Source organism: Cottoperca gobio, chromosome 21 (genome assembly GCF_900634415.1).
Source record: "Cottoperca gobio chromosome 21, fCotGob3.1, whole genome shotgun sequence".
Taxonomy (NCBI): domain Eukaryota; kingdom Metazoa; phylum Chordata; class Actinopteri; order Perciformes; family Bovichtidae; genus Cottoperca; species Cottoperca gobio.
This window is the reverse complement of record NC_041375.1, coordinates 2,192,430-2,206,484: the sequence shown is the minus strand read 5'-3', so window position 1 is coordinate 2,206,484 and position 14,055 is coordinate 2,192,430. Positions and strand designations below refer to the sequence as shown.

At 40.8% G+C, this 14,055-nt stretch overlaps 1 protein-coding gene across 4 annotated transcripts in view; it reads left to right on the top strand.

Annotated features, from left to right (window-relative positions):
• pde9aa (phosphodiesterase 9aa) overlaps positions 1–14,055 on the top strand; it is a 32,473-nt gene that overhangs the window by 13,410 nt on the left and 5,008 nt on the right. For 3 of the 4 annotated variants that reach the window (XM_029459567.1, XM_029459565.1, XM_029459564.1), the window contains 7 exons: positions 1,035–1,089; positions 1,810–1,880; positions 6,301–6,385; positions 7,167–7,227; positions 7,834–7,908; positions 11,526–11,612; positions 11,761–11,865. In XM_029459567.1, coding sequence (XP_029315427.1) covers positions 1,035–1,089; positions 1,810–1,880; positions 6,301–6,385; positions 7,167–7,227; positions 7,834–7,908; positions 11,526–11,612; positions 11,761–11,865 — 539 coding nt within the window. Of the gene's footprint in view, positions 1–1,034; positions 1,090–1,809; positions 1,881–6,300; positions 6,386–7,166; positions 7,228–7,833; positions 7,909–8,027; positions 8,103–11,525; positions 11,613–11,760; positions 11,866–14,055 lie in introns of all 4 variants that reach the window. The other variant, XM_029459566.1, reaches the window with a different exon arrangement.

The window sequence follows — 14,055 nt, the reverse complement described above, 5'->3', positions numbered from 1 at the left end:
TGAAGGAGATGACAACAGGACAACATATATCTTTAGGCCAGAAGTCTCTGCTCACACGCAACGCTTGTGAAGAGGCCTTGTGAAGGAGATAGAAGCCTGGGAGAGCATCCTGAAATGGCCTTGATAAAACAAGTGACACTTCTATTTCTTTATGTTAAATGTGAAATCAACTCAAGTTAACAAATATCCTTAACTTTAAAGAAAATCAATTGGCTGGGTAAATGGTTATGATTTGACAACCAACATCAAATAATGATGAAACATCCTCTATTTAACCAGTAATACTTACTAAACATGTAAAACATTCGGGACACTTTCAAACAGGCTTGTTAATTTTGCATGTTATATGTGTTATCTGGGAGTGACGATCCAGTCTGCTTCGTCACTCCAGCTGAACCAGCTTAATTAATCACAGAGACAGTCTGCACTGACCTGTGACCCTCGCATGAAACATGGAATGTGAGTGACACAATGTACAAACTACTACCGACTGACAATATCTTTATTTATTTTTTATTTTTTTACAATTTCTCGTAGCTGTTAGTTTATTGGCTGTGGTGTTGAACTTTGCTCACAACAGTGGAGCTTTTAGCCAATGACTGGGATTTGTTTGTGTCCAGCCTGTTCTCAGTGAGTGGGAAGAGGACTCAGAGGTGGCTTGTTAACACATCAAGCTGTCAGCCGCTTCCTATTCACTGCAGACTGGTCCCCGATGGTGAGACCAGAGGGATATTTCTCTTTTCTCTTCTCACTCTTCTGGCTCTGCCATCTGTTGCTTTGGCCATCTGATGCTCTCTAAATGACTTACATAACCTCTGCATGTATTTATGTCTGTGTGTGTGAGCAAGTGTGTTTAACAGTACTGTTGATGCACAGTTCTTCTAGGTGCTATTGTATTTATAATAAAACTTTGCCTCAGTGGATTCAAGCTGTTTACCCTAGACTCCAGTAGTCTGTTGACAGTGTATGTGTGTGTGTGTGTGTGTGTGGGTGTGTGTATATGTAACACAGCTTCACACTTGCTCTCTCCTCAGATAAAGAGGAACTCTTTCAGAATGTACTGACGCAAGTAGCGGAGCAGTTCTCAAGGTAAGCAGCTGGCTGAATATGTTCACACGGCATCAGATCTTCACTATTAACTCGTTAATATTGCAGCAACTTTTCTGGTGAAATAACATGTCCATACTTTCTCAGTGTCATATAATAATTACTGTAAGTCATTAGCTTCTGTTACTCTTTGACAAATCCTGTTTTTATCAGGTTGCTAATTCTTGTGTGTTTTTTCTAGCTTACTGTCCATTTTTGGTGTCAGGAGAAGATCTCCAAAATCAAACCTTGTTTTGTAGCTTGATGATAATGTACCTTTTGAATTATGCAACTGTTTTTTCAAACTATTTCATAATCCCAAGAGGCAGGAGGACTACCTCGATTTATACAGGAGCAATCCTTCATCTTAAGAGTTCCAAGGTTTTCACCTAGCAGCTGTAACATGTGAATGTTTCTTCATCTTGTGCTGCTGCTGCTAGTTACCACTGTAACTGTTGGATGTTACAGTATGTGTGCTTTGTAGGTTTTTCAATATGATGTTAAATATCCAAATTAGAATAAAAAAGATACAGTAGATTACTGCAGGGATAGTTTATATGAAGCTATTAATAGTTGATAAAATGCCACCAACAGCTATAAATATCCACCACCTGCAGCAGAAGAGTGTAAACATACATGAAGGCTTATTGTTCAAAGTCTCAGATGCAGATACCTACTCCTTCTTAACTCATTTCTCTTTCTCTTCCCCAAATCTGTCTGCAGGGCGTTCAAGATCAACGAGCTGAAGACCGAGGTCACCAACCGTCTGGCCATGTTGGAGAAGAGAGTAGAGCGTAAGTCTGTTCCAACCTCCCCACTGTCATGTTTACACCTCTGTCATCAGCTGTTACTGTATGCTCACAAACAGAAAAACACATTTTAATTACACAAGGAGCTTTTTAAAATATTAACGTACTTAAGAGGGGGCTTTTGAAGATTGATGCAAGACTTTTATTTGAAATCCTTCAATATATAATATTAATGAGACTTTTTTTGTGTAGTCTTGAGCACATTTAGATATAAAAATAACTAGCTTTGTATATTGTAATTGTATATTTAGTTGAATCCAACCATTTGAGAGTACCTCCAGTAGTGGTTGAGAATAGCTGGTGCCAAAGATCCAGTACTTGCTAAAGGTTTTTAACTCAGAGTGGTGTAATCTGTCATTGGTCATAATTGTGAAAATTGAAGCTAAAGCTTACAGTGCTGTTGTATTTGTATGTGCATTTGAAAAAGACAACTATATGCAGTCAGTGCCAGCGGGGTAGAGAAGTGCTAGAGACAAAGAAGTAGAGTTAATCCGTCATAGACCACAATCCATTATCATTTAAAGCCAGTAAAATAAGTATAAAGTCCAATCTGCACCAGCAGAGTGTTTTTTTTTACTGAATCGCTAATACATATACATTTTTTGCAAGTTAGACAGTGTGCAAGAGCTTATTTGAAACTTTTGAGCTACTCTTGCCTCTGCTACGCACCTCTCTCATGAAATAGATACATGAAGTGTTTTTCTACAATGATGGTGAACGTCATCTCTTCAGAAAAGCAGCTATTCGATGGTGTTGTGTGTCAAACCTAAGGGCCATGCTAGAAGCTCTGTGTTACCAATATTACTATCTTAGTTTATTGTGTTAGCATTTGCTAATTAGAACTAAACAAAAAGTACAGTTGAGGCAGATGGGAATTTCATTAATTGTTTATAAACCAAAGGAAACTGGTGGTGGGGGTGTTAGAGGAACAGTCAGGGAGTTGTTAGAAGACCATGTATGTCCGTACAAGATGTCCTGTCAATCCATCCTGTAGTGGTTGAGATATTTCACTCTGTCCCGACTTACCGACGAGCAAAGATAATGAGATCAAATTGATCAAGACCATGTCTGTCTGCAAGCTGTGCTTCTAAGAGAAGATTCAATAGACTACTGTATCTTATCAGCAGCAGCATTTTGTCATTGTTGACTTCTGCATCTTGACTTTATGAAGTTCACTTTAGCTAGCTTTGATTTAGCTCTTTTGAACTACAGATAAAATAGTATGTGCACAGTAGTGCTTGGACTGATTAGTATGCATTAGTATAAAGATACCGCATGCCTTCAGTGCATGTTGTTTGAACTTGTTTATGAGGCTGTGATTAGATAAGTTGAAGCCATACAGGTAATGTGGTCTGCTAAATGACCTCCAGAGGCTGTTGACCTTGTGCTGTTTATTAGCATCTACTGAACATTGACCACTTTCTGACCGGTTCAGAGAGGAAAGGGATGTGTCATCTCTTCACACTTATACAACAACCACCCTGGGGACCTTTCCACCACAGCTGACCATTATATCTTTCCAGGTTTTTGGCGTGTCATTAACTACAATGAGGAAGTGTGTTCTGCTCAATCTGCTGCTGCAGTTTACTTAGCTTTTTTCCTGCATGTCTGATGGCCTCTTGGCACTCTGTATACTGTAGATGTGTCAATTCTCTAAAGATAAAAGCCAGCTATAAAATAGGATCAATAAAGGTGCTGCGATAGACAGGCTCACTGCAACGATCATGTTTTTTTTTTATAATATAGGCCTCAGAGTCATCTGCTATAGTAATTACCCACAGGAACATTTAATCAGTCATCGTTTTGCAATCATTACATCCTTCCTAGTAAGGCTGTGATTAAAGATAAAGGTCAAGTTGAATATGTGAGTTGTTCATCGAGTTAACAAGAAATCAGACAGAAATCAGCAGTCAGACTCTCAGATTTTGTAACTGTTCCATGTTTGCACTGCAGAGCTGCTCCACCACTGCTGATCTGAAAATCTGCTTAAGGCTTTTATGTCACCTTTAGCGCTAAATGGTCATTGCTTTGGTGCTTTTGCTTTTCTGCTGCAAATACGTGTTTTGTACCGCAGAGCAGAATAACTTTGTTAAGTTCACATTTTCACATCTATAAAATACACACATTGCAATCGTGGGATTGATAACAGAAAGTAGTGCACATGCCATGGACATTTATTGTGGCAGCACAGGATTGCACAACAAAATGCAATGTAGACTAGTCCATTATGCCACACAGGAGACACATGACAGAACTGAACAGAAACAGTAGTAGTAGTTTTATTTTTTAAATTTGCAACAGGAATATAAACAAACAAAACACTGGTGAACTATCTGGGCACACAATAATAATAATTATGAAAAGATCAGAATCAGAGAAACATTGTCCATCAAGTTTGACGTTTGAGCACTAAGCATCATTGATGTAAACACAGTCTGCCTCCTCTCGTCTCCCCGGAGTCCTGCGCTCTGTTCTGTGCTCCGCCCGTCAAGTGTAGCAGCTTGATCCGGGACGCCCGGTGGAGCCACACAGTCCTGCTGCTGGACGCCCGGTGGAGCCACACAGTCCTGCTGCTGGACGCCCGGTGGAGCCACACAGTCCTGCTGCTGGACGCCCGGTGGAGCCACACAGTCCTGCTGCTGGACGCCCGGTGTAGCCACACAGTCCTGTTGCTGGACGCCCGGTGGAGCCACACAGTCCTGCTGCTGGACGCCCGGTGGAGCCACACAGTCCTGCTGCTGGTCAGCCTGGCTCTTATTTTCCTAGCTGGGTTAGCTTAGCTCCCCTCTCGGCTCTCCTCCCTCTCTTCCGCCCTCGGTGGTGTTTGGTCCGGCAGGTCTGACTTGGTAGTCGGAAGATGCCGCCGGAGGCTATCGTCTCAAAGTGCACTGCTCTTAACCCAATCACCACACTTCCTTCTCCAATGTTGATGAATGTATCTCGATCATATGCCATACGTGCTCTAGCAATAAAGATAAAAATTAAAACAAATGTAGTTCATAGGAGCTACAGGCGCCATCTTCGCCATAGCAACTCGACATGACATAACACCATTGGTGTTTCCTATGTGTATAATGCATCATGCCTTCACACACACGTTGATGTCACCATGACAACCTGACCTGAGTTTGCTTTGGTCACCATGGCGATTTCTCCAACTGTACATTAGGCTTTCTTCTGGAGCAAAGTGATGGCGTAGGCTACTGCTCACCAGGTGTGGACTGAGACTGAGAGGTGAACCTTGACTGGAATGCTCTTCCATTTGTGCGCTTCAATAGTTAACAGGAATAACAGGAAAGAGCAAATTAAATAATTAAAATAAAAGTACACTGAATTTAGAATATTATATTAGGACATATTTCCAGCATCCAGCATTCAATTCACATCAAATTCTATTTCCTGGCGTTGTGGTCAATTCATTTCAGATCCCCACTTTTGAGTGAACAGCCCTGCAGGACAGACAGCTGACAAAGAACATTGTTTCATGAACCCACTTGTGGAAAAATCCTCCAATCTTGAAAATGATTTATTTCAGTTCCCACTCTCCCTGACTGGTTAGACTGTAGTCGTTTCAGATCTGACGCACAGCCACTTCACACAAACATGCCAATTGCCTGGATACCTGTTCGCTATGGCAACAGCGTGGCACCCACACAGATCTCCATCCTCTCATGACTTTGGTCGCCATGGTCACCTATTGTAATGGGAACTGGAAAGAGGCGGATTGATGAAGGAGGCAGAGAGAGGAGGACGCAGAGTCACACAAAGATTTGAGAGAGTCCAAAGAGTTCTGATAGAATCGGAGATTGCATCACAGACAGCTGTTACCCTTAATGCTGCTGCAGGCGCAGTAAGTGGGCTTTGTTCATTTCAAAGTGTACAGCTGCAGGATCGGTTTCCCTCTCTCAGTATCCACCTCCTATACCACCATTGCTCTCAGTCTCTCAATGTATTTAAATGAACTTTGTGGGGCACTCAGTCTGGTTGCATATATTTGCTGTGGCATTGATACACATAGATATCTAGCCTGCAAAACTAATGCTTAAGTGTCTGATGGCATTATCATTATCTGACATGTCATTACAGTATATGACAATATGCTTTTGTTTGATCTCTGCTCTGTTAGATTTGGGGACAGTTTCGGCCTCACATAACCCCACTTACCACCTGGGACTTTCATACACATACAGTTTATGGGACTGCCTAATGATCCATTCTTGTCGCTTGTTCTGTTGATTGATTGTTGATTGACCAACAAAACAAATGAACTGAAAAATTGAAGGCCCTATTTATATAGCTCAATGGTCCATAGATATTCTGGGCAACTTTATATGTTTGCAGCTACAAATAGTATCAAGAGGTAAATGGTTTGAAACATCTTTAATGAATGACCGTCTGTCTGCAGTGGAGGGGATGAAGGTGGTGGAGATTGAGAAATGTCGCAAGGACATCAAGAAGCTCCGTGAGGAGATGGCAACCAGAGACAACAGGTGACAGCAAACACAGAAGCATCACTGAATCTCCCTGGTCTTTTCATACATATTATGAAAATGTAGTGTCTTTGTATCATAGTGATAAACTGTCATGGGACAGACAGCTGATACTGATTAGTGCTTGCTTTTCTTTAAAAGACTTCCATGCCACAAAGTAAACTTATTTGTTTAAACACTCACAGAGTGAACTCTTGTCCACTGTCATCATCATCTCCTATCATTTAAAAATAAATAAATAATTAATGTAACGAGACCTGCTGGTTGGAATCAGCTCCTGTTTCTATGGAGCAGCAGAGTGCTGTCTGGAGCTCTGACCGTACTGTAAATTCAAATATGCTGTCAGCTGGAGCAACAACAACAATGAAGTTAGCCTCGCACTGGTTCAATAAAAGGTCATTGGGATTTTTCCACTGGATTTTGGATTATTGCAGGAAATAAACTCTGTGGCAAACAAACTTGTATGATACTTATATGATTTGTTCAGCAAGATAACCTTCCCAAATGAACACCACTTTTATGATTTTTGAAGCCTAAATGCATTCTCCAGAAGTATAAAGATAAAGTTAGAGTAAGTGAGTAATTGAAAAAGTAAGGCTGGTGTAGGTTAACGGATAAAGGTTTTACTTTGGAGATTGAGATTGTTTTACTGACTGAGTTATTTTATCTATTTTACATATACATTTCATATATTTTACATTAGTATCCTATAAATAGTAGAATTAGTACTTGTATTGATGTTTCTTCGTAGCCTCAAGCTGTTTTTCCTAAAACTTTTCAGTAACTTCCTGGAAGACAATAAGAAGCTGACTCCTCGCAGAGACGTGCCCTCCTACCCAAAGGTAAGGTCTGCCACACACTATTCACTCCTCTGTGTGTTTCTGTTAGCCAGGTGAGTCTGCTGATGGCAGGTCAGGTGTACTAAGAAAGACCTAGCCTCCAATGTGGTTCCAGGAACCAGATAGAACAAAGGTTTGTTCTCAAACATGTGGGTCCACATGTACCCAGTTGAGATGTAACCTTTGTGGAAATGCAATTGGCCATTTTTATAGATGTTGATCCATGTCTATTCCCAGAAACAAGTCAGTGCAGTACAAAAGGAAACTGTGAGATAATCATCTCATCTTTACTCCAGAGCAGTGTCAGAGAACCCATCAGTGAAGCCAGTGAACATTTGCACACACGTACTTTAGAAATAAAAGGACCTGTTGAAAGCTCCTTCAGTATGGCTGCTAGTGATATCTGTTGCACATTTAATAACTGAACATACTCAGAAAAAGGTTCCCGTCTGTGGAGAGATACAACAGTGCAGCTAGAAAATAAAGTAAAATGGTGGGGACAGTATTAGGTTATATGCTTGAACATTAGTTGGTGTGTGTAGTGGTGTGTAGAGTTGTGCCCCCGAGCCAGGCGGAGACAGGGTTAACTGCGAGCTCTGTTGCCTGCAGTACATGCTGTCACAACAGACCATAGACGCCCTCAAAAAACCCGCCTTCGACGTCTGGCTGTGGGAGACCAACGAGGTAAGACCGACCAGCTCGCTGAACCCGTCTCACCTACAATTCCCCTCTCTCCTCTCCTCTCCATGTGCCCCCTCTCTCCTTGTCTATCCTTCTGCCCTTGTGTGTGTGTGTGTGTGTAGTACCATCTGTCTAAGGAGACAGTAGAAGCACTTAGATTGCCTACATTCGATGCTTGGCAGTGGGAGCCTAATGAGGTGAGACTCCTGCCCTGATTAATCCACTGATTACTGATTAACAAACTGATAACGAAGTTTTAAATGATCAATCAGCAAATATGCAATTTATAATTTCCTAATTGTTCAATATTAGAATGTCACAAATGGTCAATTTTTTTTACTTAAAGTAGGAGACTGTTGTAAAAAATAATTCTTCCTCCCAATCATTGTGAAAATAGTTTAGCGTAAAAAACGCACCTACCGCCCCATCGCAGCGTAAATGGATTACAGGTACAGATCGCTTACAGGGTTCTTATATACATAAAATATTTTTGTTTTCTAAATTTTAAATTCAATATTGTCATTTTAAAATAAAGAATAATTCAAGTGTTATTGATTTTATTTTTTAACAGCAAAACAATTAAATACAAATTTTAGACGGAGCTTCATGGTGACTAGTGCTATTTTTAGAACATACCCTGCGGGCGACTCACGTAATCTCTGCGGGCACCAAGTTGGCTACCTCTGGTTTAGAGTCTAAACCAGTGGTTCTTAACTTTATTGGAGGTACTGAACCCTGCAAGCTTCATCAGTGCATTCACCAAACCCTTCGTAATTGGAAAAATAAAATATGATTTCTTCAAAGCATAGGTATATATTTTATTAGTGCACAAAATGAACCATGCATCAGTTGCACACAAAATCTGTGTTCAAAGAACAAAAACAAAACATGAATTTCACACAAAAACATAACTCAATGAATATTTACTGCAAATCAATGTTACTTTTGCCTTTCAGATACAAGTACAAGTGCCACTCTCTGTTCCTTTTCTTAGTTTTCATGTCTACCATCCTCGAAAAGGATTGCTCGCAAAAATACATTGTAACAAACGGTATGAGTATCTCAAGGGCTTTCTTAGCAATAAGAGGGTATGGTACGATTTGGTGACACCAAAACGTTGAGAGCGTTGTTGTTCTGAAGAGTTGCTGTTGAAGCTGGCTGTGCTGAAGTTCAATGATTTTGTCGAGGTATTCATCGTTGACATCTGCTGTCGCAGCACTAAACGTGAATGGCTGTCTCACCCATGCTGGATATGACTCTCTGGTGGGGAAAACACGATTCTGCACCTTTCCCCGGGATAACCACCGAACGTTAGAATGGTACAGAAGTACCTCGAATTCAGAGCCCATTTCCTGACAGCTCTTTGAAGATGCGGAGCTTCATAGCACTATTTCGCACGTAGTTCACACATTCAACTACAATTTTTAATACTTCTGCCAGTTTTGGAGGCAAGGTTTTTGTTGCCAACGCATGCCTGTGCAGAACACAGTGCGTAACGATGATGTGCGGTGCATCGTATTTCACCAGCGTTCCAAAACCAGAGTGTCGTCCCAGCATGGCTGGAGCTCCGTCCCAACAAACTGCAGAAACCATATTCCACGAAAGATCGTTGTCTCTGAAGAAGTCATCCACGAGTTTCTTCACATCGACTGCCTTGGTTGTTGTTGTAAGAGGCGTACAAAATAAAAAAATCGTCCTTTATCACGTCGTCTTTCACAGAGCGCACGAATACAACACGCTGGCTCAGATTGGAAACGTCGGTGGTCTCGTCGAGTTGGAGGCTGAACTTTGCTGGGCTTGAAATCAGATCTGCAAATACTTGAGCCAAGATGTCGTCGCTCATGTCGTCTATTCTGCTGCTGAATGTGTCATTCGAAAGAGGAATTTGGGATAACTGATCAGCAGCTTTTCCCAGCATGATATTCGCCATCTTCAACGCATCTGGTTTTACGAGTGTTCCCAGTGTGTGGTTATGGTGTGTGGTTTGCCCTGCTTTGCGATCAGGTACGCAACTTCGTACGATGCTGTGAGGATCGGTTTGTCGATGGGTACAAAGGCAGAGTAGCCTTTTCATCGAATCTGGCTCTCTTCACCTCGAGTTCAGCGAGCGTTGTGTTCTTGTATTTCCCATCTCCATGCAGCTTTAGGAAGTGTTCCTTTAGTTTTGCCGGTGCTAGACTAGAATTGCTGAACTTGGCATTACAAGTCATGCATTGAGGACGCTGACTCCCATCACGTTCCTTTATACACGTGAATCCATATTGTACATATCCGTCCAACCACTTTCTTTTTTTGCTCGACATAGTATGAAGGGATTGAAAGATTAAAAAGAAAATCATAAATGACGTACAATCACAACAGCCACAAGTCGACTACTGAGCGCACCAAGTTCCCTGCAGCACAGGTATCAAAGCCAAGCAATGTGGCGTGATCAACTGCAGCCAAAGATGGCCAGGCGGAGCGTGATGTCATGAATAATACAAGTGGGCTGAATTTATTTTGTGTAACTTATTTTTACTAAGCAACTAAATATTTGTAATCTAACACGGCGAAGAAAAAGTGTGTGTTGCCAAAGGTTCAGTTGTAGTCTGGATAGTCCTTATAATCAGTTATTTGTTGGTGAGCTCGTTGTGACACCAAATAATATAAATACACACATCAGATTAAGTGCTGATGACATTATCAAAACTGTCCCATCAATGAGCGATCATTCAGTTCATATTACGTCATGTTTACAAGCTCCTGGTTGATTTATAATAAACCGATGTGAACATGAAATATATCAGAAGTATAAGACAACAATGAAACGCTGTTTCACAAAAACGGTAAAGCTACTTACATTATCTCTACTTATTATAAAACTATGTATTTATAATCCGGATTATTAAAGGATCAATAAGATATATTTTTCATTGTGATTTGTATGGTATCTGTACATAGTCTGAAAACAGGTTTGTTGTAGATTAGTGATGGCTTCATTGACATTAATGTGTCATCATTAATCTTTGCCAGTATGTCAACATGCACAAATGCAAGCGCTCTGGAAACGGAACAACAAAATGCAATGCAAACATTACAAATGATATTTGTTGCACCTGTGTTTGACAAGTGTCTGCTGTGAAAAGGTCTGTAAAGTGAGATGTATCTGGTGTGGAGTGACCCGCTGCAGCAGGGGGAGGTTGGTTCACAGGGTTGAATCAGGATTTAGCCATAATCATGCCAGGTCACTCAAATCCAGTTGTTTGGCAGTCAAAGCCCACTTGATAGTTTTGCTCATCTCAAACCTAATTTAAAGATTTATTATGTTATCAACTCAAGAGAGTTTTGTAACTCACATTTACAAGAATTCACATGTTGAAACTAAACTGCAGTGGCAAACGTTTGTGCTCATGGTTTCTTGAGAAAGGCAGTAATAGCCCACGATCAAAACCAACATGTTAGCTTTTATCTATCTTTTGATGTGAACTACTACGCTGCACAGTATGATGAAAGAGTCCAAAGAAAAAAAAAAAGTCAAAATGGTTCTTGACAAAACATCTTAAGAAGTCAAAAATATGTATCTCATCATATCTCCATCTGTCACTGTATACAGTCACTGATACGCGCCTGTGTTTTTCCAGATGCTCAGCTGTCTGGAACATATGTACCATGACCTGGGCCTGGTCAGAGACTTCAACATCAACCCTATCACGCTCAAGAGATGGCTGGTGAGACCTGCACCCAGATCCATCTGCACATTCTAATAGAAACCAACCAACAACCTGCCCATTGACCAGAACAATATCTCTGAACACTTAAACCTCCCGTCTGTCTTCTCTCTCTCTCTCTCTCTCTGTCTCTCTCTCTCTCTCGTAGCTTTGTATTCATGACAACTACAAGAATAACCCCTTCCACAACTTCCGCCACTGTTTCTGTGTCACCCAGATGATGTACAGCATGATCTGCCTCTGCAGCCTACAGGTAATAACTTTATACATGGAATCGGAGTTTCGGGCTTCCGGTGGAATCGCAATGCATGCTGGGGTGGCAAGCCTAGAAAAGTGAGCACCAACTCTACAAGGGCCGCCATATTGGATTTCTTCTCTACGTGTTTACATTGTATTTAGCTTATTCTTCAAGCGTGTTGTAAACAAACCTACTACTCTACAATGAGTTCTGAACTCCTTTCTTATGATGAGGTTCAGATGTGGAAAGTCGAAGCTTTGAAAGTATTTTGACGCAGGAGGAATTTAAAGGTTTCAGGAACAGAACTGGAGCTTATTGTCAGGGTGTTTGCTGCATCAGGGTGTTTGCTGCATCAGGGTGTTTGCTGCATCAGAGATGAGCTTTGAGGAGCAACCAACAGCTAACGAAAGACTTTCAATCACAGAAAAAGAAAAGACTAAGCTTTTGGTTATGCCGAGTGGCGTTTCAGTGCCTGATCCCTTGACATTGCAGGATGGCCGGGTCAATGAAAACAACAGCATGACTTCTTGGCCGCCGATATAACATTATTTTTAATGTCTGACCCCCCAGGGAACCATGTCGAGTTTCATAAACGAACTTTGAACGAATACAAAGAAGGCAAAGCATTTAGACTGTTTGACTCTGGCTGGTTGAAACAAATATCTTTCAATCCTCTCGCAGATTCTGAGTTTTGCTTTTTGAAAGCAAAATGTTCTCATTCAATGAAAGTTTCCCATACGCCACATTCAGCATGTTGTGTTGCAGGGTAAGCCATTATAAATATATACCTAACTTGTGTTTGTTAATTATTATAAAACTCAATATATAGAAAGTACATTTGTGAATATATAAATCAAGTAGATAGACTACATACCCCAGGTCGAGTTCAGGATCAGGGAATTCATTTGTTGGCTTTCCTTGCATGAAATGAAGATTTCTTGGGCTCCCAAGACTTCCCATTGTAATCCTGTCTCTTTACAGCTTTGGTCCATGCTAGCCTTCTGTCATTGTTCTTTAGTGCTGTTGGAAATAGAAATAGTTCGAACGGGGGCTTGCAGTCGCAATTTTTCATCAAACGAGTGCAATCGTGAAGCTCACAATGAGATTCTGCCCATTTATTTAGCTTTTTCCCACTGTTTGAACATCCTTTCACCACTGTCAGGACAGACAGACGAGGACCCAGGAGCGCAATTTCGAGATCAAGGTTTAATTGAAACACACACAACCGAATGAGGCACGGCAGTAGTACAGTTCAGGGATATTCTAAACTCGTAAGGCAAATCGGGTTGGGCTGGAGATCAGAGTAGGAGTCGCTTTCTGATGTAGGCTTGCAGATGATCTGACAAGTGTGGACTGAAAAACAGGGCTTTCTATACAGGGCATGATGAGTGGTAAATCCAGTGCAGCTGGTAAGTTAACGAGGGTGGAGCAGAGACAGGTGGAGGTAATTGAAAACAATTAGTGGTGTTACCAGGCAGGGAGAGGGCTCATGACAACCACACAATTTCGGTGTCCAAATCCCATAACTAGAAGAGCGATGATTACACACTCAATTCAATTAACTCATCATGAGGTGTCCCACTCAACCTGTGAAACAGTTGTATGCATATTATTATAAAGTATGTTAAGTCCCCTAACTTCATGGAAATGTAATGCTAAACCACTGGAGCAGCACTTGAAAGGAATAGTTAGACATTTCTTGACACGCGTTAAATAAGAAGATCCATCAATACCAACTAGTTAGTTTAGCTTAGTTTAGTGTAAAGAATAGAAACAGGGTAGACCCCCATAAAACCACAATGTGAATAAAAGAATACTTTAATAATAATGTTAAAGTATTCTTTTAACACCTATGTCTAACCTTTAATCAGACTGGGAAGCCAAATAAATGACCTTCTAATTACCGTCATTGTACTATAAGATTCCAATATATTTTATTAGAAAATATAACACCAACCAAAGATCAGCAACCAAGGACAAATCCTATGGTATTTAAAACAATATTCACAACCAGCACTGTCCTCTTTGGTACAATACATTTATTTAATAAGTTACTTTAAATTGAATTCAAACTAGATATGTTGTTCTTAATTTGACTTCTGCTTATCAAGAAACATCACTTGGCACTTTAAAACGCTACCACACGTTGGTATTGATTCAAAATTGAAGACGTGATCAGCCATTGATTTGTTGTTTTGTTGTAAG